Raw genomic sequence first — 25,804 nt, 5'->3', positions numbered from 1 at the left:
TATCCTTGTCCTCATGGCTGCATCAAACATATTCCAAGCCCAATAGGTTTGAAACCTTCACAACTCTTGCCTCTCTTTGATAGAAGATTTGTGTTGATGATGTGAGACCTATCAACTCACTCATAAGCTTCAAGTGCCTGCGTATGCAAGTGATTCAACCCACTTAACCTACTAAAATCCTTTTAGGAGCATGTTCCGAGACATTTACTGCATGCTGTTTACTTCCTAATCTTTGAACCACCTGAAATCAAGCATAATTTTTTTTTATTTGATTTGTCCTAAAAAAAATTGTTGATACTAGCAATCTCTCTGTTGAACAATTGTGCCGATTAAGAGTGTTTGTGAAGCTAATCATGTGGGAAAATACTGGGACTTTGGTTGCAGCTGCTGAGCCCATGCAATGCAACAAAATATCAATCACATTCAGCCACATGTTTTCCTTCCAGTGTAATCATGTGTTGGATTACCTCGGTTTGGATGTCTCCTGCTACAGTACTTCACAGGACCAAATTTTGGATTTAAGCCAGCTGGCATTAGGTTGGAAGCTTACATCTTGTTTGGACACCACATAAATGTGAGGTGGAAGGGGTTGTTGGCTTGGAAGATAGAGAATTGGTCAGAGATGCCACTGGACCAATGCATGTACAACCTTAGAAGCAATTCTCTCCAACCACACACTCTACTCTCCTTTGCTTTGTTTGGACATCCCAAGAAGCATTCCTACAGGAACAATGATAGGAAGAAGGAATCTCATTATTGAAGTGAGCTTTCTTTGAGCAGTGGGGCATGCCAAACAAATGGACAACTGTTGAGGTTTCAGACCAAGCCACAAAGGTTGGCCATTAGAACATCAGGGTGTTGCTTGAAAGTTTAGGTGAGAGGTTGTTCTTCGAACAGAGGAGGATGATCACAAACTAATAAGTAGGTAAATAAATGGACAGACAATGATGGACAAAATGGATGAGATTGAGACTGCCTGCATCTCAAAGAAAAAGGGGAATTCAAACATCACATTATAATTCATTGCTCAGGTTACAAGCTTCACAGCTTAGCAAACTTTTCCTGGTTGATTCTGTTCTATAATGATGTTTGCGTTAAATATTTTTTATTGGTTTTTTTTACAATTTGTTTCACGGGAAAGGTTGTGTAGAAAAACATATCTCCTGGATAAAGTCTTAACAACTTAATTTTGGAGTCTATAAACAGAGACATGTCTGATTATAGTTCAAATGGAGAAATAAATAAGAATAAGATATTATTAATTTATTGATTATATGAGGAGTACTGTTTCTTGCTTGTTTTCCATGATGCAATTTGAAAAGACTTACCACTGTTTGAAACTATGCATGTTTTTGCTGTTCTGAGGCACTGCCACTGCAATTTTGCAGCCTATAAAAAACAGTAGCAGGAAAAGGAAACTTAAAAGATGGTGTGCCCTAGAAACAAGTGCAAGAGCGGCTTTCAGCAGAGGCCATTTCTGGGATTGGCTCAGAAGGTCAGTTTCATAAGGTATCAGAATCCTTCCATCCCACTCATAAGAGAATTGTCCTGCTTCAAGTATTGCCATCATCTCCAGCCCTTCTACTAGCTGATGTCCAGAGAAGCTCCTCCTTCACTACATGCCCAGGGGAAAGGGCAGAGCTTTAAGGTTTGGTCTCCCATGTCCTCCTCAATCATAAGACAGCAAACCTTGGTGGTATGAAAGTAACGCACACCATGCACACACACACACACATATTGACACACATCTGCTTCCTTTTTACTTTTTGCTTTTAGCTTTTTGCTTTGTGCTTCACAGGGGCATGTGAGTGGCAGAGTCTTTTAGCAAGGCAAGAGAGAGAGAGAGAGAGAGAGAGAGAGACTGGTGAGGAAAGAATATGAATTCCTCCCCGCCTCCCTCTTGCTTCAGTACTTGAATAGTTTGACGCTGGTCACTGCAAGGTGGTAGAATCACACCTGTTCAAAAGAATGCATAAATGATGAAGAATGGGGAAGGAGGACTTGACTTGGAAAATATCAAACAGGACATTCTCGTGTTGATTCAGCATCACTAGGGATTCAAAAGGATAAGGCAACAATCTATACTATAAATTTATGCAAAGCATGTCTTATCACAACGAGAATTCAAGCCACATAATACAAGAATATATGTATATATAATTCAATTAATTTAATTTGACACAATTTACTATCCATCTAAGTTGATGTAGAAAAATTTAAAAACTCCCATACTAATGATGCAAACATTATTATGCATCTTAAACTATTTATTTGTCTCCAGTAATTATTAATATTGTTGAGAAACATGTGTGCAAAGAATATATTTTTGCTTTGACATACTGTGACTGTTCTACTTGTATATATTATACAAATCACATATGCTACTGCACGTATGATTAGGGTGCATATTAAATAAAATTATAATAATATGTGGGGCCCCGGGACACGTCGGCGGTTGCCCAATGGGAAAAGAAGGTAAGCAAATGAGGAACCAAAATAATCCAATCGTTTTGCAACGGGACGCTTGAAAGTCACCTTAATTATCTGTCCACGACGTTCCAGCTTATTCACGATCATACCCCAACCTAAAATAACGCTTCTTCCCCTCCTCCACACGATGTCGTGGCAGTTTATAACAGCCACTATATCACCGTGATGGATAAAGAGCTAATGTGTGTGGTGCAACAGTTGCTTTGAGATTATTGTTTTTCTTTTTCGTTGCAGTGATATTTATTTAAAAGAAGTATCTCATACTGGTTTATTTGTAATAGTCATCGTATCACCGTGATGGATAAAGACCTAACGCAACGTGTGGTGCATGATTTGTGATTTTCTTTAAGATTAGTCTTTTTCTTCTGCGTTGCAGTGATATCGTTTAAGAGAAGCATCTCGTGGTAATTTATTTGTAATAGTCGCTATATCATCATCACGGATAAAGACCTAACGTAACGTATGACACATGACTTGCTTTGAGATTAGTGTTTTTCTTTTTCATCATAGTGATACCGTTTAAAAGAAACTTCTCACGACGGTTTGTTTGTAACCATCGTTATACTACCATGTTGGATAAAGAAAACCTAATGTGTTGTCGCAAATGGTTATCGTGCACCCGTAACATCTTCATCAATGGATCATTCATCACTTTTGTTTGCTTGTATATATGTTTGGGTAGACTGTTTTATCTTATTTTTTATGTTTTATTAAAAAACTATAAGCAAGAATAATTTGTAAGATTGTAAAATAATTGCTTACTAGAATAGATAAAATTATCCCAAAATAACCCATTTTTCACTTGTCATAACTTATTTTCTGTAGGTTGTGGTGCGTAGAAAATCATCGGCCATCTTAGCATCCAAAAAATCCCAGGGTGGCACCTGGCTGGATAGGGGTTTGAGATAGTGGTGGGCGTTGATTAGATTTACAAGTTCGCATGTTAAGCCTATATGAACTTGCCAACGCGCCCGACACCCGGCGAGCAGTCATTTGAGAACTTACAAATATTCATTTGCCTTCCAAAGTCCTTGTTTTCTCCTTTCACTCTTATACACCAAATGTTTGCTAAATTGCTTGCAAGGTTGCTTTCTTCACGAGACATCGAAACTCGTCCATTGCTCGCTTTCGAACTAATTAATTTGCTCTTTTACAAGTCCTTCAAGACGTTAGTGAGGTTGCAGCTAGGTTGACCCTTTGTGGACGAATAACGCAAGATTGTCTCACGACTTAGGTCACTCTAGTTAAGTCTATGACATTATGATATCAGAGTGGGTAAGTAATTCGAGCAAATAGTAAAAGATTTGTAATCTCATCATGGCAAAACATTATGGCGAATCAAGCAAGACGAGACAAGCTTGACCATTGCCCCAAACAACCATGGGTGGAATGCAAGTGCAAACTCACTCTTAAGCTATTAGAGCCACTCAAGAGGAGTGCGATAGTGAATAAGATGAGCAAAATTTTGAACATTCTTTGCGAGCAATGAAAGTGAAATATGGAGCACTAATTGAGAAAAGAAGCCATAAGGAGAGGCTTACAATTGTGGAAACCTATCTTGATATTTTTGAAGCGAGTTTAGATGAACTCTACTAAAGCCAATAAAGGCTTCTTGGGACAGAGAACTCATAAGATGAGGTGAAATCTTGGATCGATAAGGTCGAGTCCCGAGTAGATCGATTGATGGAAGACCCTAAAGACTCTGTGCAACACCTCCACGAAGTCATGGTGGAACTCATGTCTAGGATTACATTGCTCATAAGGGCTCTTAATATAGGAGAGAGCCTATATTAGAAAGATCGTGAGAGAGTTTTCTTATACTTCATATCAAGTTTGCCAACAATAGGGGAACTTAGATTGATACTCTTTGTGGTCGATCAATTTTCAAAATATACAACATTTATTATTGTGGCCCTACTCAATGGAGGAGGTGGCCAAGTTGATGATGAAAAATATGGTAAAATATTGGAGAGCCACATAATATCATCAGTGATTGAGATACATGATTCTTGGGATAATTTAGATTGAGCTGTTCAAATTATTGGGATATAAGTTATACTTCTTCACAAGCTTCTACCCTCAAACAGATGGTCAAACTAAAAGAATAATTCACTCCTTAAATAATATCTTTGACACTATATGAGTGTCAACCAATGAGATTAGGTAAAGCTATTGGACATAACCTAATTCTCTTATAACTTGCAGTAGAGCTTGCATCCAACAAGAGCCCATTCAGATCATTACGGGATAATAGCTTTCGCTTTCTCACACCTTAAAGATTGATTATACTAAGAGTAGTCTATCAGTATATCACTTTACAAAGGAATGACACAAAAATACAGATATTGCTTAGACTTGGAGAAGGTAGCCAAAAAGATAAAAAAAGTGGACAAATTTAGAAAGGCGACTACAGGAATTTTAAATCGACGATTTGGTGATGGTGAAACTCTAACCAACATCACTCTAGTTCTTTAGGTATAAAGTACATAAGGTACTTATGCGTAAGTATGAAAGACCCTTCATAATTATTAGTAGGGTAGACAATATCTCCTATAAGTTATAGTTATAAGTATGACTCAAAATTCATAATATCTTCCACAACTTGAAAGCATACCACTTAAATCTGCAAGATACTTCCCAAAATATTTGAACTCGGTTGCCCTCAAAGTCTCATATAAAACGTGAGTTAAAACCATTTTAGCGAATCACAAGATAAAGTTATTCAATATCGCAGAGCTACTTATGCACTTAGTAAAGTAGCAAAAGCTTCCTCGAATAGAAGACAGTTGGGAGCCTGAAAATGCCTTGTGACTTGAATAAATTGCTATCAAAGCCTACCAACAAGTGTCGATAAGAATGTTGATAGTTTAATTGGGGGAGAATGTAATGAACGATTATCGTGCACCTACAATACATTCGTTAATAGATCGTTCATCGCTTTTGTTTGTTTATACATATGTTTTAACAATGTATTTTATCTTGTTTTTGTGTGTTTTGCTTAAACACTATAAGCAGAAATAATTTATAAGGTTGCAAAGTGGCCACTCACTAGAATGGATAAAACTATCTCAAAATGACCTAATTTCATATGTCATAAATTGCTTTCTATAAGCTACAATGTGAAGTAAAATATCAACCATCTCAGTACCCTAGAACCCCTAGGATAGCACTTAGCTGGATGAGGGTTTGGGGTAATGTTGGGCATTGATTGAATTCACAAGTTCACATGTTAAGCTTACGGGAACTTGCTAACATGTCTGACACCCAGTGAGCAATCGTTTACAGATTTATAATTATTCGTTTGCATTCTAAAATTTTTATTTTTTTCTTTCTCTCTTTTTTCTCTTACACACTGAGCATTTACTGAATTACTTATAAATTTGTTCTCTTTATAAAACATCGGGACTTATTTATTGCTCACTTTCAAACTTTACAAATCCTTCAAGAGAGGTCATAACTAGGTTGACTCTTTCTGATTGAATAACATAAAGATATCTCACAACTTAAACCATTCTAACTAAATTTATGATAACGAGTCATGTGACACATGACTTGCTTTGAGATTAATATTTTTTTCTTCGTTGTAGTGATATCGTTTAAAACAAGCATCTCATAACCATGTTGTTTATAACAACCACTTTATCACGTAGCGTGTGATATTGTTTAAGAGAAGTGTTTGTTTTGAGATTAGTGTTTTTCACTTTGGTTGCATTGATATCATTTAAGTGAAGCTCTTCACGGTCACTATATCACATAGCAGCCATAATGATGCTTGCCCCTCTCTCTCTCAAACCAATGTGAAATGATAATGGAATCAGGTAATGCTCCTACACACAAACAACGTGGCATCATTGACAACCACCTGAGCTCTGGGGACCACATTGGGACTAGAGCCCTTATGCAAATTAGTAGGGCCCACATCACCCGTGTGGTCCTCACTTAACGGGGAGGTGGCCTTCATCTTCGATCTACTAAGGTAGCCACCGTTGTCGATTACGAATCATACCTCATATTACAATTTGGGCCATTTACTTCAACAAAAAAAAACTCCTTATTAATTGATTTATATTAGATTTTTTAGATTTATTTTATAATTTTACATTAAATAGGATGATTACATTGTTCTTTTCTTTTTTCTATTTTACCCCTCCTCCTTGGTGATTCATTTTTAGTCATCCCTCGTATTATTACTCATTTATAATCTTTCTTATCTTATAAGATGAGATGACGAGAAGAAGACGAAGGTAAAAAGATTAACATAAACTAGTTCATTGATACGGTTTAGTGGATCAATTAAAAGTGAATCGATTCAAGGAATTAAAAAAAAATTAAAATATGAAGCTAATATTAAAATTTATAAAAAATATCCCTAATTAATTTTTCCTATAGAGAGTCACTATCGTATAAAAACCAATTAATACGAGCTTTAGTAGGTAAATTGATTTTATAATATTTATTTCTTTGAAAAATATAAAATTATTTCTATTAATTAGTCACTATAGACACTAATTTTTTAGATAAAATAGAAAGTCTAAGTTGCATTCTTCATTCTACAAAATTTTATAATAAAATGTGCCTTAATTATTATAAACTTTATGCTACAATGACCTAATTTTTACTATAGCTTACTATTTAAAACCCCTTTTTACTATTCATAAACTCTTAAGAATTAATAAAATAATATTTTACTATTTATAGTCCTACCAATTTTGATTTTATTATTTTTTTCTTTCTCACAACTTCCACATCCTATCATCATCAACGCTTTATTAGTCAGTACTTTAATGTTGCTCCATATCATCCGACTCTATTCACCCCTCTTCGTACTATCATCCAAGGAAGAAGAAGAGGAAAAGAAGATGAGGAGGATAAAAAGAATATTTATGTTCATTTCAAAAAGAATAGTCTTGAATTATTAAAAAAAATTATAAATAATATTATAAATAATAAAAAGGATCATAAATAGTAATCTTCTTTTTAGTTTTAAAATGAAACTATCATAATAATTATTATTAATCATGTGATAGAATATAAACTACAAACATATGAAATCTAAAGAACGTCGTGATGGTGATGAACATAAGAATTAGTGAATCACGATAGCATTTTAATCATCAGGATGTCTTTTCAACAAAACTATTTTTAGTATTAAAAATAGAACTTTTTCACCTTTTTTTTTTTTCCTATAGAAAAACAAGTTTGTTAGTGGAATAGAGTGAGTTAAAGTTAGAGATTCGAGATTGTAAAATCTTCAATTCCTTAAAAGAAATAAAGCATTTTACAGCTTGTATCCAGGCTTTCAACTTTTGTGGCTATTTGCATATCATTTTGCAATCAATAGATATGTATATATATATATATATATATATATATATATATATATATATATATATATATATATATATATATATATATATATATATATATATAAGATTATGGTAGGATCAATTAATGCAACTCGTGCATTTTATAAATTAAATATATTTTTATCATATTAAATAATATATATGATGTTTACATGTGGACAAGAATAATGCATTAACCAATTTAATATTTTTTATAATATTAAAATTATAATATTTATATCTAAAATATTAATACGATGATAATGATATAACACGCTTTATCTAATGAGTTTTGCAGCTTAGCCATTAAAAATTACTATCATGTTTGGATTTCTCTACTGTTAGACATTGCTTAATGTCTAAGTCAAACTTTTCCTTTCTAACTTCAGCTTTGTTTTTTATTTAGTTCTTGAATATTTAATTTAGGTTAAACCTAGAAAATTTCCTTGTAATGTTAATAAACCCACCCAACAGAAGGCGAATAATAATAATAATAATAATAATAATAAAGCAGTATTAAAAATCGCGTTGGAGCCGGCGGCGCAAAATACAAACTAAAGATACACGTCCAAGTGTCGCTCGTCCATTGGCTGGCTCCCGCGTGCCGGGTGGTCCTCCCACCTCTTAGCGCCACGTGTTCAGCCGTGGTTAGTGCTCGCTGTAATAAATGCGAACCCCGCGGCGTTGAAGCGTGTTGTTGCTGCGAGCCGTCGACGTGGCTGATTATATACCGTCCGATAGGGCGGCGGATACAGCATCGACGGTTGATTTCGCGAATTATTGGAGAAGAGCGAGAGAGAGAGAGAGAGGATCGTCGTTTCAACGTCGGCGTGTCGCTTCGCTTCCCCTTCCTTTCGCTTCGCGATCTCTACCTATCGCCTTGCTTTGCTTCGTGGGGGAGCTTTAAGTTGGGGGGGAGGACACCGGCGGTGGGGCGATGGCGTTCCACAACCACCTCTCCCACGAGCTGACGCTGCCGCAGTACGCTGAAGAGCAGCTGGGTGGGGACAGCCCGACAGTGCTCATGACCACCGTTGGTCAGCTCGCCGCCTCTACATCTGGAGCCGCTACGGAGGCGAAGGACGGGAAAGACATCCCCCGTCTCATGGCCGAAGGAAGCGGACCCACGTGGCTCAACAGCGCAATTCTCCGGCGGCAGGGGCACCACTACGCCGACGGCAGCTTCCTCCACCTCCAGACCACGGTCGACTCCTCCTCGCCACCGGTCGCAGCCGGAGGAGGCGGAGGGGGGCTGGGGCATTGGTTTCCCCGCCCCCCGACCCTGCGGCGCAGCGGCAGCGAGGACGAGGCCCCGGTCTCGAGCGACTCCGTGATGGTCGCTGCTATCCCGGCGGGCGGGGAGTTCGTGGAGGCGGAGGCGTTGGCGCAGAGGACCGGCGGGGAGGCGGCTGCGGGGGAGGGGACGTGGCAGAGCGCGAGGTACAAGGCGGAGATATTGGCGCACCCGTTGTACGAGCAGCTGCTGTCGGCGCACGTCGCGTGCGTGAGGATCGCCACCCCCGTAGACCAGCTGCCGAGGATCGATGCGCAGCTCGCGCAATCGCAGCAAGTCGTGTCCAAGTACTCCGTGCTCGGCGGCGGCGGCAGCAGCGGTCAGATACTCGGCGACGGCAAGGAGCTCGATCGGTTCATGGTAAAACAGAGCAAGAAAAATCCAATCTTTCGCTCTTTTTCTCAATCCAAATGGTTCCTTCATTTCGAATCTGGCTTTTCTTGGATTCAAGAACCCTTTTTTCCCTGCGTTTCTGTGATTTATAGGCTTTCTTTCCTCGATTTGTGTATGATTTACTGGAAAAAAAAATTGATGTTCTTCGATTGGTTTCTTGAACGGGATTAGGGATGGGGAAGACCAGTGTTTCCGTTCTGTGTTGAGACTTGATTCGGATGAGGATTTGCTTATCGTGATAAGGGAATTCCGTAGCACTCTGTAGATTGAAGTCCCCAAATGAGTCTGTCTTTTCTCTTTTGGATCGTCTTCAGTAGCATGATTGAACTTCATACTTTGTCACTTCTCTTGCCAAACTTAGACTGAGAAAGATCTACTAAAACTTCAGAGACTAATCTTAGAAGGAAGAAACATGCTAAAACTTTTGGTGAAGAATGAGAAAGATCTGCTGAAATTTACACTTTATTCGAAAACATTCAAAGATGACTTCAGAGACTAATTTCTTTCGACATCTGTTTCATTTCATGTAATAGGAGAGACATCATAAAGTCACAGATCTTCTTACAAGAGCAAGCTCATAAGTAGTTTGTCAAATAGCAAGAACCATTTTATTTTTTTCATTTCAGTTGAAGATTTTATCTCCTTTTTTCTTGACAATACTATGTTATTACTGCAACCAAACAATTGACTGAAACATCCTTCTATCATGGGAAAATTATTTCTTCCTTGATGTATTTGACATTAGAGTGTCTTACATGCATATTAATGTCAGATCTTTCAGCAAATTGCATATGTGCTTTACAGAATATATGAGAACTCATATTGAGAATCAACACTCGGATATATAAGTTCATTTCAAGGATCCTAATGTTGTAGACTGTATACTAACCTTCTTCCCAAGTTGTTCAGATTATGTTTCAAAGCTTAAATCTATCTCAATCAATTTCAATCATGTCTAAAATCCTTCTTAAAGCTTTAATTTCCTTCATCCACTGCCCTCCCAACAGGAATTTATAACATAGTGTTGCTTTCTTCAATAAATTCAATTGATGGCATGATTCTAGAATGATGTCTTTCCAAAAAGACAGTAATTGTACTTCAATTTCCAAAAAAGACAGAGCTCCCAACACTGAGAGGAAGATCTGTGATCACTTGTATACTTCATATGCCCATTGTCACACCATATAAGCTCCAGGAATAGATACTTGCATTTTATGCATTGCAAAGATTTGTCGCATTGAACCCAGATTTTACTAGGGCGAGATTAAGTGATATGCATGTAAGTTTGTTTCATGAATATGCTGAAAGTTATTAGACTGCATGATGCTGACAGATTGATAGCATAACAAATTTCTATCTCCAACTATTTAACTGTATAATAATCACTTGAGAATTCTTCACTTGCATCTTCAAGCATTCTTCACTTGAGAATTCACAAATTTTGAGATTTTCTTGTGGTTCATATGATAGACTTTGGTTATTGTTGTTGTTATTTGAGTATAATTTTCTAATCTTTGAAACATTTAATGTTTTCGTCAGACACATTATGTCTTGCTACTTTGCTCCTTCAAAGAACAACTACAGCAGCATGTCCGTGTTCATGCCATGGAAGCAGTGATGGCTTGTTGGGAGCTTGAGCAAGCACTTCAAAGCCTAACAGGTTCCCTTCGCATTCTTGTTTTGAAAAGCATTACATTTCTAGTGAAACAATTTATATTTACATGGATTAAAAGCTCAAACTCAATATACATGAAGGCAAATACTCTTTCTTGGAAAAATTCAGAGCAGCTACTATATACTATAACAGTTATTCCTGAGATTTATATAACATTCACTAATAATAAAGAAGCTTCATTTTACAGCCGACAAGTACCATTTTTTTTGGCTCATGTTGGTTGGAACATAGAAAACCAAACAGCCCAAGACAATATTGTGCCACCATGCTAGAAAAATGTTGGCATGTCCTCATGCCATAACATGGCAATCAATTACAAGTAAAATATAATTATTCTGTAATTAAAGTGTTCATGATTCTGCTGAGCTTATGCTAGTATTTGGTCTGAAATTTGGTAAGTTTTGACTGTTAGATTCTAATGTGATGATTAGTAAGCAATATAATTAGGCAGCCAAATAAGAGAACAAACAAATTATGATTGGATTTTTAGATTCTAGAATATCCAATGTATTTCAGATCATTGTTGTTGGGATTGGGATTGTTCCAAAAGAGAAAGCTTTATCCTGGATTGGATTGTGAACTGAATTGTAGATGGCAGGACTTCTATAATACTATCTTAAATTTTGATTCTTTTTTAATATAAAACAACAATATCTGAGTTAGGAAAACAAGAAAACACACTTCTAAAGTCTAATAATCAAATGTTCTATTTTCACAAAACCAAAAGTACCTTCTTAAGCCCAAATCTAACATGTTCAATAAGCCAAGTACTTTACTTTGTTTTACCAAGATTTTTCAAATGAGTCAATATAATAACCTGTTGTTCCAAAAGCTTTAAAGATATTCTCATATGGAATGATTAACTTAGCTTCAAACCTATCGTCTTTAATTTAAACAATATATTTGAACTGGGACACAACATATTACTATAACAGAGCAGTATCAGTAATATCTTTAGAGAGCTCTTATGAAATGGCATCTTTGGCATCTCTATGACCAATCTAATTTATATGAAAACAACATAGTATTGCAAAATTTTGTAATAGATTATATCATATGATCATGCCAAAATTGCTATATTTTTTATAAGATTAAACTTGTGTGTCTGCTTGGAACATGGCTGCTCAATTTTATTCATTTAAAACTATCTAAAATGTTTCAATGGTTGAGTATTGATAAAGATCATGAGAGTTCAATTGTGCCAAATGCAACAGGTGTCTCTCCTGGTGAAGGTACAGGTGCAACTATGTCTGATGATGATGATGATGACCAGGTTGACAGTGAGACAAACCTGTTGGATGGAAGCTTGGATGTTCCAGACAGCATGGGATTTGGCCCTCTTGTACCAACCGACAGTGAGAGATCCTTGATGGAACGTGTTAGGCAGGAGCTGAAGCATGAGCTGAAACAGGTAAAATGTCTATCGATATTTGGCTCTTCAATAGTTCATGTATATGTCTGTTGATCAAATCTTTGACTTAATCTTTGACTTTTAGGGTTACAAGGAGAAGATTGTAGATGTCAGAGAAGAGATTCTGCGTAAGAGAAGAGCTGGAAAACTCCCTGGGGATAGCACTTCTACATTGAAGGCTTGGTGGCAGTCCCACTCTAAATGGCCATATCCAACAGTATGTTAGCTTGTCATTCATTCTCCTTCATCTTGTGAAGATAACTTCCATGACATTGTATCAGCTGTATCTTTCACTGTATTCTCCAATCTTGTCATATTCATGGCAGCCTTGTTTACCATATTCTCTTCTCTTGATTCACAGGAGGACGATAAAGCACAATTGGTGGAGGAAACGGGATTACAGCTAAAGCAGATCAATAACTGGTTCATCAACCAAAGAAAAAGGAATTGGCACACAAATCCATCATCATCAAGTTCTCTGAAAAGCAAGCGTAAAAGGTGTGTTATAAAAGGCTACTTGTGAAAAGTTTTTTGCCTACAACTTCTAATCAAAATGTGAGCTAAAAAATATGCAGGTGATCTCAATGTTGGCTGATTCATGTAGTCAATGAGCCAGTTATGAAGAACACAAGAACAAGAGCACTATTTGCTGCTATGATGATCATACTGAATCAAGTGAAGCAATCTGCAGCCACATATTGAAACTTAATATTATGTGCAGGGAAATCTAATTTTAGCAGCAGAGAAATTGGGTGTTAATTTTAGTCATCAAGCACTTGGAATGAACAACACAGTGGCTTTTACAGTTACAAAGGGGTGGCTGATATGGTTCAGCAGCAGCATTGGCAGATCTACTACTATTGGGTATATTGCTAAAAGTGTGTGACCTTCTTTACTTTGCTCAGAAATTGGTAGATTGAGATTTAGCTTACATATACATATATCATTTCATCAAGAAGAAACAGATGTGAATACAGAGTCTAATAAATGGTGGCAATGTAACTGCTAACCTTTGACTTGTGTGGTTGGGAGTAGCAAATTGTGATGAAGAGCATTTGTTTTGGTGGTGCATTTTTCATGGTTTGTCATTTTGTGAGCCCTTCTGCCATCAAAGATTCCTTGCTGTTTAGTTGGAACAGCAAGCTATGATTCTGGAAAGTTATATTGATTGTTGAATCCTTTTGCCACAAATGTATCTGTATGCATCCATGTGAGAACAGATTTTTCACTTCACCCCTTCTTCTTTTCTCATATTCTCTAAAGGGGGCATTTACTCATTCCAAACTCTAAGACACGTCACCCCCCAACGGCTAGGTTTCTTCGGTTCTACCGTTGTGCAGAAACGTTTCAAAGCTCGTCTTCTTCCACGGCTTAAATCTCTTCCCCACGCTCGAGAAACAACCACTGAACCCTAATACTACTCCTACATTCTGTAAGACTTGTTGCAAGGAGAGGAAGAAGAAGACGACGACGATGGCGTACGGCTACACTCCCACCTACTACTCTTCCTTCCAGGACACCATCACCTCCCTGTGCAAATCGATCCTGCCCTTCAGCCTCAGGAGCCGGCGGCCGCCGCTGCCCGACCAGAAGCTCGCGGAGCGCCACTCCGACAGCCTCAAGTGGCAACAGGAGTCTTTCCACCGGATCCTTCACCTCATGGGCCTCCGGAAAGAGGGCATCGTGCCCGAGAGCGACGTGGTCGCTTTCCGAACCCACATTCTCGACACCCTCATCGCCGCCCCCAAGGACCAGGAGTCAGCCGGCGTCATCCGCGACAAGCTACTCTTCTTACAGGTCTTCCGGACTCAGAAACGCTGCTCATTCTTCTTCAGCTTGCATCGCGAAAACGCTTGAATTTTTCTCTCGTCCATCGTAGGAATTGTACTATGCTAAGTGCATCTCGGCGGAGGAGTACCATTCGTCGAAGAGGCCTCTGCTGCAGAGGCTGGCCGTGCAAGGCGTCGAGCTCGATTGCCGCGACGTGATCATTAGGTGCCCGACGATGAGCACGGAAGAGGAGTGGTCAGATATAGAGCTCGGGGACAAAGCGCCCTCTACGGTCGCGGAGAAGGCGAAGAACCAAACTCCGATCAAAGCCTTCATCGGCAATGCAGCTTTATGGACAGGTAAAGGGAAGAAGGACGGCTCTTGCAAGGCGATGAAGGGGCCTTTAGGCTCCGTGGACGTGAATGTGATGGATCCACGGAGGCCTTGGATGGAAAACCAACGCAGTGGCAAGAGTTCGATACAGATGCCGGAAGGTTCGCCACTGATACCCATCAAGTCTGACAAAGGGAAGAGGAAGATGTTCCAAGATCTGTTTCGGAAGGGAAACACAGATGAGAGTGAAAACAGGGAGCCACTGCTCGCTGAACCCGAAGAAAGATCTATGAAATCTACATGGGGTCTTGATGGGCTGAGGAAATGGAAGTAAGAATCGACGACGACCTACTTGACTCCAGGAAAAGATCGGATGAAATCTCATCCGATAGCTTTGGCTTTGCTTCAGATTTCATCATAACATGCTGTAGCAACAAGTGCATGTTGTAGTTAATGTTCGGCTTGTAAATGATTAGATGAAGCCTCAAGTCTAAATAATAATGTAAGAAAAAAGGGACTTGAATCCAGTCGTTAGCACATTGTTGCACAATTTCGCAAGTAAACTTAATATAGAGAAATTATACACGAGTTCACGTCAATCAGAGATAAAAATGAATTAACTAAAACCACGTGAATTCCAAACAGAGTCTAACACAAAATTGGAGATAAATTAGAGCACTTCAAGTAAGATTCAAACTGCAGCAAAGGCCTTCTTCCCACCTCCACTTGTTGATCCAGCTGGGATGACTTTTAGTACATTGAATCCAACAGTCTTTGCCAGTGGCCTGCAGATACCATGCAATTTTTCTTAGATCTTACTTCAATCAGTAATTCTGGCTCTACATAAAGGGAGAACAGAAAAAAATGCTCACCTGCACTGACCAATGATAACATGGTCACCTTCCTTCACACGGAAGCAGGGCGATATGTGTGCAGGAATGTTCGAGTGTCTCTTTTCATACCTAAGGGAAGAACTTAGCATCTTCAATCCCTAAAACAAGCAATTAGAAATAAGAGCAGTGTGGCAGTTTCTTGCTTGCCTTTGATATTTCTTCACATAGTGAAGGTAGTTGCGGCGCACAATGATGGTTCTGTTCATTTTGGCACTGTGGCATGTGCCTGCTAGGATGCGACCTCGAATCGATACATTGCCAGTGAATGGGCACTTCTTATCGATGTAGGTTCCTGCAACAAACACACTTATGTTCATGTGGTGAAGATGAGTTTTTCGGTTTTCATGGAAGATCTTCCATAGCCTAAAGGAATTCTAAACGTAGGCAATGAATTATTAAAAATTTTGGTAGATCATCTAAGATGACCTTTTCTGGCACAACAATTGGCCTTTGCTATGATTCTTATTGTACCCATTAATCTGTTAATATAATCTTCATTTTCGAGGAAAAAAAACATGTAACCAGCATCAAGGAAATGGTCATGCTATGTCTGATGAACAAGGAAAGAGATGTGTTAGAGTCCAGACCTTCGATGGCTTCCCTGGGAGTCTTGAAGCCAAGACCAATACTCTTCCAGAATCTATTCCCACCTTTTCCGGGTCTCTTTCCCTTTCCAGATTTCTTTGAACTGCAAATTACAAACACACTTATACTAAATTTCACAGCATAAATTTCTTTCCGAACAATTAATACTTAAAATCCTTTCACTTACCACAGAAACACCTTCGGCTGCTTCAAGAACGCCTTCTCTGTCTACAAGAAGAACATACAAAAAGACTGTTAAAGCATGACCAATCCTAATAGACCAAAATTAGGGCACAGAATGCACTAAGAAACTATATGCATGGATTCCCTTGGAAAATAACACCAAAAGTAGCCAACAGGCTAACAGAGAGAAGAAATTACACAAACAAGATAGCCAATAGTATTGCAACATAAGACCAACGGGAAAACAAATCAACAACGTAGAAATAACATCTAATTAAGGCATTGATCGACGTAATTCAAGATAATACAGGTGATATTACTTGCAATTATGTAGACAACAATAACGAAGATTTGAAAGAGTTGAAGCAAAATCCCAACGCATTAGTATGATCAACAGCATATCAAGGAAGAACAACCGATGAGCAAACACGAAACCAAAATACATCCACAGATCCCTCCGTGCGTCAATCAGACCACTCCAGATGACAGAGAAAAAGGCGGTAGAGTGGAGATGAAAACTAACCTGTTCCGCCATGATCGAACAAGCGACGAAGGAATGGACACCGCGGCGCCCGCGGCAAAGAGGGAGCGGAGGTACGGAGCTTATCGGTCGCGTATCCAAACCCTAGCGCCGCGAAACGGAAGTGATGCGGTCCAGGTGACGCGGTCTCTTATATACAGAAGGGCTCCGGGGTTCATAATGTGCCAAGTTGGGCTCGTTGATTAACGAGAACGGCTCAATATATGGGCTCTGACATATTATGGGCCGGATCGGGCTCAATCATATGTTATGGAAGATCCGCATCCATTAAACCTTGGGTTGGTTATGTCAACCTCTTCGATGATGATCTTCGACGGTTGAGTTAGGCAACACATCGAGCAGATCTCACAAAGCACGAATCTCAAGGAACAAGTGCCAAGAATCAACGAAGTTGTGGAAGAAGGAGGTCGCGTGCCCCCCACAGCACACAGCTTCAGTAGATGGCAGTCGATGCGCGCAGGAAACGGTGGGCTCGGAGACACGCAGCTCTTTCTCATGGTTTGGAAACCCTTCCAAGGAAAGCCATCTTATTGCCGTCAACAAATGGCTTTGAATGATGACCAGCAGCCCACAAAGCTTCGGTAGTCTAATCTCTTCTGTTGATGTCTCACCACCATTTCTACGTCACGGAGGTAATACCACCAAGAAGACAATAGCAGAAACAGAGAGCTTCAGACCTACTTTCCTTTCCATCCATGGAGTACTGCACTGGTTCGCCTTCATGCAAGCCCTGCAAAGCTCCTCGGACCTGTCTGTGCTCGCCGACGACGCACCCGGGGTCGTTCCGGTGCAAGCTACATCGGAGCGCAGGGCGGAATTCCGGCAAGTCTGCGGCACAGTCGACGGGCTCGGTGGAACCGAAAGGAGGGCCGGCGAGGGCGAGGTCCATGAAAGCTGTCCTCGTGCAGATCGTTAGGCCATCAAGCCATGGCCTGTGCCGGAGGAGGGACTTCCGCCCCAAGCCTTCAAGGTTCTCTCTGATGAGTGGCAATGACCAGCAGCTGGCAGTGGTTTGATTCAGTGCAAAATGTTGATGGAGATATATGCTGATAGACTCATGTGGTTGAAGTTTTTGGGTATCGATTAGTGAGCACTGTTTCTGGATTTGAAGTTGATAGTGGGGGAATGAGGGATAAGACAAGTATGCATGGCCAAGAAACCCAACCCATGTCTTGATGATTAGGGTTCTTGGAGCTGTATATTTGATCCAGGAGATGCTGCAGCTGATTGAGAGTTTCGATGGTCTGGTACTGAAACTTCTTCAGTTCTTTCTTCATCCTCTAAACTTTTCTCAATCTCGAGTGTGAACTTTGGTATTGGTATTGCTTGTGAGCATCTGCTCATGTTGCAGAAAGAGAACCCATGACGTAGAGTTTTGGTTTGTGGAGGAAATTGACCTCCTTGGACATAGTGAAGGCCTTCCATTCTTTGAAATCTTTCTCTTCCTTTTCAGGTGGCAAGTGGCATGAAAGATGATTTGAGGTTACCGTGTTGGATGTCAAAGTGAAACTGGAAATATACCGAGTTGATTTGGCCACTCTTTTCCATATCAGAGGACAAGGATGATGATGAGACTTGGTTCCTCAGATCGCAATTCAATTCTCTGCATGTGACAGTACATTTCAAAGAAAAATAATTAAGAAATTAAAAGATGAGTGATTTACCTGAAATTTTTTTTGGCTTTTTCGAAAGATATCTTTTATTTTTATTTTTTAAATGATATTTTTATTTTTTACAATCTCGTAAATGCCCATCGCTTATGTAAAGTCCCATCTTTTTTTTTCTTTTTTTGAGGGTACAAAATTGGAACTAATATTATGAGCAAAGTAGAAGGCCTACACGGAGGATAGAGATATAGTAGTATGAAGATTGATGGTCAATATACGACAAAAAAAACTTTAAAGATAAATTGAAATAAAGGTTTAATGGGTGATAACAAAGATAAATTAAAATAAGGTTTAATGGGTGATAACAAGAACAACAATAGAGGACCCCAACAATGGAGACAATAAAGATGATAATTGAAGACAATAATTGTTGGAGTTAACAAGGACAAATGACAACGAGAGGCATCTATAACGTCATAGTAATAAGAACATCACTTGAAAAAAAATAAAGAATACATAAGCACCTTAAAGGAAAAATACCAAAAAATAAATTTTTCTTCGAAATCACCCTTAAAAGATTTTAATTTTTTTTTCTATATAAAAACATGGAGAGCGAGATAATTTTTTTTTTCTGTGTAATCCTTTATGTAAAGTGGCCATCATGTAACAAGACATAGCACATACAAGAACGAGTATAATACTGCCACAACAACAAGCTCAAAGCTACCAACAAAGCTATAGCTCATATCAAACTTCCACAAGTCTCTCATTCAAATCTTTGTAGCCCAGATAGTAACGATGTTTCTCACAAATATTTCAAGGCCTGCATTTGTCAAGACAACCATATGCAACAAATTGCCAAAGTAATTTAATATATTCTGAACTTCTAATAAGAGTAACTTGTATGTTCAAATACGTAGCAAGTTAAGCATTCTGATGAAGAACAAACCTTCAGAACAAATGACCATTACCATGTATTATCCTAGGAGAAAATTCAAAAATACATAAAAAATCAAACTTCTTCAGCCAATATGAAGAGGGCTGGACAATGGCCATGTCGGACTCCAACTTGAAATAAGTTTATGCTACACCACCAAGTACCAAGTAATCACATATAGCACTAGGCTTCCAACCTGGTGCATGAAAAGGAAAATAAAGAATTCTGCTGTGTGACTCCGAATCGACAAACTCTTCTCCACAAGAGCAAGCGAACAATTGAATATATAATCCCATGAACAAGGACCCCTGCAATGGCAGCAAAAAGTTCTGTTAGATGGGGTTAAATTCTTGGAGCAATGTTATCATTTGCCCTAGATGGAAAGTTTTTAATAGTAATAGCCTGATTTCTAGTTATGGAGCTAGCAATATTGCTCCAACAGAAGAGACCACTCAAGTTGGTGTTAAGCATTAGCAGTAAAAAATACCTTTGCAGATATCATAATGCTAGGCTAATAGAAAAGTCGGAATTTGTCAACATCCTGTTCTTTACTAATGGAGTTTTATGTTAGTTCCTACTAAAGCATGATACACCACCTATCGAAAAGTTTCCTGAAATCCATCTAGAATTTATCCCGTCACCACCACCTAGGATAATAGTGCAATATACAGACTGGATGTTGCCACAAACACAGCAGCCACAAGAGGATGACATCCTATATGAAAGCAAGTTCAGAAGATAAGCTCCTATTGATACAGGTGCTTAAGATTCCAAACCACTGATTCTATATGAGCTGATATGTTAATGAACTTACAAGTCTCTATAGTTCACATGCAGTTCAGGTGGTGGTTGTTAAACCAAGATGAAGTTTTGGATTATTTCCACTCTAATGTGTGCAATTAGTAGAAGATTGTCATCTTGCGAGATGATTGACTCACAAAAGCTACTATAACGCAAATAATTCATTAACAGCAGAGACAAGGGCTAAAATAATTCAAAATTAATTGAAAATTGTAGTTTTAACTTTTAACTTTCATGTACACATCTTTTAGAAATCTAATTTTAGTAGTAAAATGAGGACTGACAAACTGAGAGATCATGGATGCAATACCATGGATTGCCACCCATTCAGGTTGGTAACTACCCATATGACCTAGAACTGGGACATAAACAGCTCAGTTCTAACTGGTAAATAGCCCCTGCCATTGATTTTTTTTTTCTCCAGTTTGAACAAAACACCAGAGTGGATAAAACCAATTGAGGCCCTCAATAAAGATTGAAATCTTAGGCATCCTGCAAAATCTTTCTCCCAAGTTATTATTCACTGTCACCCCTCTTTCACCTTCCACCCCTTGACACTATCATCCAAGCTGGCCGTCATACCAGAGCAAAGGGAGAGAGGTTCCATGCTTTTACATTGCAAAGGAGCAATCTTATCAGGACACCAAGGCCTGTTGTCTCCTCAATTTGTATATCATAAGGATTCATATTGAACAGTACAAAATACCAAAAAGCAAGTTTTCTTAGATGCACCATCAAGCATGTTGTTAACATCTAACATAGTTTCAGCATATTCTTCCAGATCAACTTGACACAAGAACCAATGACTCACAGGTGCATGCAAACACACATTTTTTCACTCATAAATTTAGATCTGAAACCATTTCGCAAGAACACCATTTTCATTTTTTTGCTAGACTATCACCAAATTGTTTGTGGATGAGGATATCACTTAAATTGGGATAAAAGCAATTTTTTTTCTAGATCCAATTTTATGTACCTTTTTTAACAAATTTTTGACCTAAACTGGAAGAACAACCCAAATCGAGCCAGTTAGACAACCACAGTGTTCTTGCTGCGGCAGTACATACTAGTAGTAAAATTGGTAGGATAGGAGAAATTTCATCTCTGATCAACTAAATGTGTTTTACCACTAAAAAAAAGCATCTATGGTTCTCAGCTTCTAATTCCTTGATCCAATACGTCCATGTTTTGTCCTCCAATTTTCTATCATTTCAGAATACAAAACCATTCTGAGCAAGACATCAAGTGATTATGTTACATACTCAATTTCTGAAATGAATTGTCCTAGCTTCAGGCTTAATAGCAGATGGGTGATTACAAAAACAGCAGATGACTTTAATAAATCTATGAACTCAAGTTCAGCAGCTAAGGTTGATCCTTGCCGGACCCACTTGTATTGTTGAACCAGCATTACAGTCCAGATACAAGATAGGGTATGCCACTTTTGGCATCAAAATGTGCTTTCTGTACATGGCATAATCACACAGTTGCACGACTTCTTTTCCCCAGTCCACTGTGTTCAAATGCATTTCAATGCTTTGCATTTGAATACAACTCTCTAGGAGCATTTCTTGCTTTCAAGTGTTGACTCAGAAAAACAGAATAACAAGCTTCATGGAATCACATTTTTCTAAACAATGGCTTAACCGACTTGACCAAAATGACAATTTCAGTTAGTAGTGACTCTATACAAGAGATTCAAATGTATTTGCAATCAAACATTTCTACTAATTCATTCATGAATCATTTATTTGGAAAAACCTGGAAGAAAAAAGATGAGAATTGTGAAATCATAAAACTAAAGCAAATATTGTGAACTAAGAAGAAAGAAAAAAAAAAAGGTAACTTCAAGAGGGAATGATGTTAATATAGTTCCAAAAAATTTTAGTACTGGCAATTCTAGCGAAGAAAATAATAGAACGCTTTGCATAAAATTAGAACTACAAGACTAGAAAACAAGTCCTATAATCAGTGAGTAAGTTACAGCTAATTTGGGTTAATAATATCTTAACAACAGAATCTATGCAGTGCTAGCAATTTTAGAGATGAAAAAAGAATTTAATCATCCATGATTAGAAGAAAAAACTACCTATCTGAAATATAAAGACAGCAGAATCTATGTTTTGATGTTCCCAACAATACCCACTAATACTGTGTTGCTGAAATAAATTTATAAATCATATATGTTCCAGTATATAATGCAGCTTTGGGACTCTCCGCCGAAATAAAGGCTCAAGTCTGAATGATGGAACACCACTTATCCACTTTTTTGCATCATACATCTCATTCCATGCCTGAACTATCTCATCAATCTTGAAGCCTAATCCTGCAAATAAAAGAAAAGCAATTAAGAATTTGAATTGCAGGATCATTTCCAGGCCAGCTGGAGTCAAGAGGATGCTCAAAGTTTAATGATACATAATAGATCACTGATTAGGTAGGTGCATATTTAACAACATTAACAGAGGTGAGGTATTTGGGTGTCAAGGTGATTGTTGAACCACTTGTAGAGTTCCTCCTAAGGCCTTTATGTGCCCACAAAGAACACGGTTAGGAATATGAAATAAACAATTAGATGAAATTTAATTTTAAAATGAAATAACCTTATCAATAGGCCATGGATTGGAGAGAAATATGCGCAAGTGCCAAGAAATTTGTGTCCTAACAATCAATCTTCTGGTAACTATCTGCAAGCATCATGTACTTGGTATTTCCAAAATGAGGATAAAAACACATCTAAGGTTTACACAAATCAGTTTCAAGTATTTTGACACAAATTAATAAACCATGTTTGATGAATTTTTACACAAATCAGTCGTATATAATATGTAAGATTTAAATAATTTTAGTTATATGAACTTCCAGACATTTGATCTCATATATTTTCTTCTAATCATAATTGAAAGGTGAAAAAAAAACAATTGCAGCCTTTATAGGACAAATATTAATACCTTCTTGGGCAGTTTCATTGGCACAGTGGTTTTTTATCATCACAGCAAGGTCAGTTGGAGAAGCCCCTGCCAGTTTGAATTTATCCACCGCCGCCATTAGGCACTCTTCCCACAGTGGAATACCTAATCTGAATTCCACAACAGATCTCTCATAAAGTATGGTTCCCCATAATATATTTATCTGAGATCTCATGTTAGAAGCAAGTTCTGCAGCTTCATCAGTCGAGAGCTCTATGAAGTAGTCTTCCAAACCCAGCTTTTGCAACAAGGTCTTTTCCTCATTGGGTTTGGAGAGTTCCTTTAACCGCTGCTCTTCTATTTCTTCCCACATCTCTGTTCCTCTTTCAATGTTATCCTCAGCTTGGTTGAATAGCTCCAGAACTTCCGATGAAGGCCATGTCTCCAAATCTGCCTCGCTTCCAATTGCATAATACCATGAAAGCTTTGCTTGCTCAAACTGTTGCAGTGCAAGTGCAAGAAGACCCTCATAGAAATTAGCCTTGAATTTCAAAGCTTCTTCGTAACTCTTTCCCGCTTTAACATACTCGGTCTGAGCCCACTCATATGCAGCTTTCACCTCTGCAAGCATAGATTCCTTCGTAGGATTTTCTGATAAGAACAGTCTCTTCCTTGCTCGAGACATATGCACATTTCCCCAATTAAAGAATGCCAGAGCTGCCATCTCCTGAAATTTATCCTCAGTGATTTCAAAAATTTCTTGTGCTTGTTCAGTTGTGACAGTTTCTTCCATTGCCTCTGAAAACAGTTTCATGCCTAACTCATGAAGGTTCAGATATTCATCAGAATTGAAACCAACGTGGCTCTTGAATAGCCGAGCAAATTGCACAATCCAGTCATCAATATAAACTGAAGAGACCTTGTCATTGTCATGTCTGATGCTCCCATTTTCAGATATGCTATTAGTTTCTCTGTCCAGCTTCCTCCCTAAAGAGCTGTTTTTTGCCTCTTCAAGCAAAGGTTCAAAATCAGGGTTAACTTCTACAATATAAAGCCTAACAGACCCCAGCGGGTCTGCAGATTCTTCCGCCCACCTCAGCTCTTCAGATGTAGTGATTGTCACCAAATCACCCTCTTTATCCTTGTATTTGATAAGGACAGCCTTCAGGTTTGGAAATTTATTGCCAACAATCTCCCTCAGCTGCAACATTGTACAATTAGCTGGTACCTGAGCCCATCTTATGTCCTCCCCAAAAACTAACTTCACGCTTTTCATAGGCTCTTCCTTAACTTCAACCTGTTTCTCCATGGGCTTATGGCTCCTCTTCTTCTTCTTCAGCTTCTCTTTCACTGTCGGAGGTTCTGGCAGTGGATAAAGAGCCTTATCATATAAAACGGTGCCCTTTTTCTCCATTGTCTTTTTAACTCTTTCTGAAATTTCCAATGCTGTGAGGTTGTTTGGCTCCAAGCTCAGAACTAGGTCGACGTCTTTACAGGCCAAATCCAACCTATTCAAGGCTTCAAAACACTTGGCCCTTTTCAGTAGTGCCTTACTGTACTTGGGTGAGACCTTGAGAGCTAGATTACATTGATTAATTGCAAGGTGGTATTCCTCAGGGATCATCTGCATATAACAGGCTGCTGTATTGCTGTGGAGGTACGCAACATCAATGTGGTTCTTTGGAAGCAGCTTAATGGCCTTCTCGTACTTCAGCACTGCTCTCTCATACTCCCTCTTCTGGAACAACATGTTGCCCTCCTCTTTCAAATCACGAGCCATGTCCATGAAGATTGTCGTATCCTCATCAAAGACGTTTGGGCTGTGTTCGATGGATCTGCTGTTCTTTGAGTTCGCATCAGTATGTTTACCTCCTGAACTCTTCTTCTTAGCAGTCGGCTTACCCATTTCCAATTCTCGAGTATAATCAAGTCCTAAATCCTTTTCGGACCAAGGAAAATCACTTCTTCTCTTTGATTACTATTTGATTTGTATGAACGAAATACGATACAAAAGGGCAAACATAACAAAATGGGATCTGATTGTGTTGACGAGTTTTGTGTCGATCGCCCAAAGGAGCAAGGAAAGCCCTACACCGGGAACAAAAAGCCGCACCTTTCCCGTCTAATCCGCCAGAACTACCGAAAGATTCTCCACCCAAAAGGATTATATCAAATCGAACACGGGTTTCGCTCAGAATTCCTAACTGGGCAATAAAAACTCAATCTTGCATCCCAAGATCCAATCTTTACCAGCCACAAAGAATTCGGAGAAGACACAGAAAACTTATCTGATTTCCGGGTGAGAAATCTCGTCCCTCCTTCGGACCTCAAAAGAGTCGGAACCTTTCTGCACTCAGAAGAGTCGTCTTCTCCTTCCTCGAAGGAGACGGCACCAAATTGCTTTCCCAGGAGGAATCGAATGTCCCAAAGGCTTCACCGTCCCCAAGAGCACCAACGCCTCACGATCCAAATTGGCCGTATCCCGTTGCCACCACACGCGTCCCCATCATAGCCTCCACTTGGATTCTCGCACAGGGCCGGAGATGGGAGCCAAAACCAAGAGGACGCGACGCGAAAGATCAAGAAAAGATCAAACTTGTCGCGTGCAAGAGGAGGAGACCGTCCAAATTGGCG

The 25,804-nt window shown here is 38.8% G+C and overlaps 4 protein-coding genes across 4 annotated transcripts; 2 read left to right on the top strand and 2 right to left on the bottom strand.

Moving 5' to 3' along the window:
* Positions 1-8,612: 8,612 nt before the first annotated feature.
* On the top strand, positions 8,613-13,679 carry LOC103983189 (homeobox protein knotted-1-like 13). The gene is made up of 6 exons (XM_009400383.3): positions 8,613-9,489; positions 11,062-11,182; positions 12,412-12,608; positions 12,694-12,825; positions 12,970-13,106; positions 13,184-13,679. Exons 1-6 carry the CDS (start codon positions 8,773-8,775, stop codon positions 13,185-13,187), a joined length of 1,308 nt encoding a protein of 435 aa, XP_009398658.2. The 5' UTR covers positions 8,613-8,772; the 3' UTR covers positions 13,188-13,679.
* A 281-nt stretch (positions 13,680-13,960) lies between these two features.
* Positions 13,961-15,167, top strand: LOC103983190 (uncharacterized). The gene is made up of 2 exons (XM_009400384.3): positions 13,961-14,405; positions 14,488-15,167. Exons 1-2 carry the CDS (start codon positions 14,082-14,084, stop codon positions 15,043-15,045), a joined length of 882 nt encoding a protein of 293 aa, XP_009398659.2. The 5' UTR covers positions 13,961-14,081; the 3' UTR covers positions 15,046-15,167.
* Positions 15,168-15,242: 75 nt separating this feature from the next.
* LOC103983191 (small ribosomal subunit protein uS17) lies at positions 15,243-17,045 on the bottom strand. The gene is made up of 6 exons (XM_009400385.3): positions 16,896-17,045; positions 16,377-16,417; positions 16,192-16,292; positions 15,752-15,896; positions 15,584-15,673; positions 15,243-15,496 (listed from the first exon to the last, which is right to left on the bottom strand). The coding sequence occupies exons 1-6, from the start codon at positions 16,905-16,907 to the stop codon at positions 15,403-15,405; spliced, it is 483 nt and encodes a 160-aa protein (XP_009398660.1). The 5' UTR covers positions 16,908-17,045; the 3' UTR covers positions 15,243-15,402.
* Positions 17,046-19,366: 2,321 nt separating this feature from the next.
* LOC135610783 (protein PHOX1-like) lies at positions 19,367-25,773 on the bottom strand. The gene is made up of 3 exons (XM_065105705.1): positions 23,213-25,773; positions 22,351-22,587; positions 19,367-19,765 (listed from the first exon to the last, which is right to left on the bottom strand). The coding sequence occupies exons 1-2, from the start codon at positions 25,074-25,076 to the stop codon at positions 22,439-22,441; spliced, it is 2,013 nt and encodes a 670-aa protein (XP_064961777.1). The 5' UTR covers positions 25,077-25,773; the 3' UTR covers positions 19,367-19,765; positions 22,351-22,438.
* Positions 25,774-25,804: the final 31 nt, after the last annotated feature.

Source organism: Musa acuminata, chromosome BXJ2-4 (genome assembly GCF_036884655.1).
Source record: "Musa acuminata AAA Group cultivar baxijiao chromosome BXJ2-4, Cavendish_Baxijiao_AAA, whole genome shotgun sequence".
NCBI lineage: Eukaryota > Viridiplantae > Streptophyta > Magnoliopsida > Zingiberales > Musaceae > Musa > Musa acuminata.
This window is presented reverse-complemented; position numbering and strand designations above follow the sequence as displayed.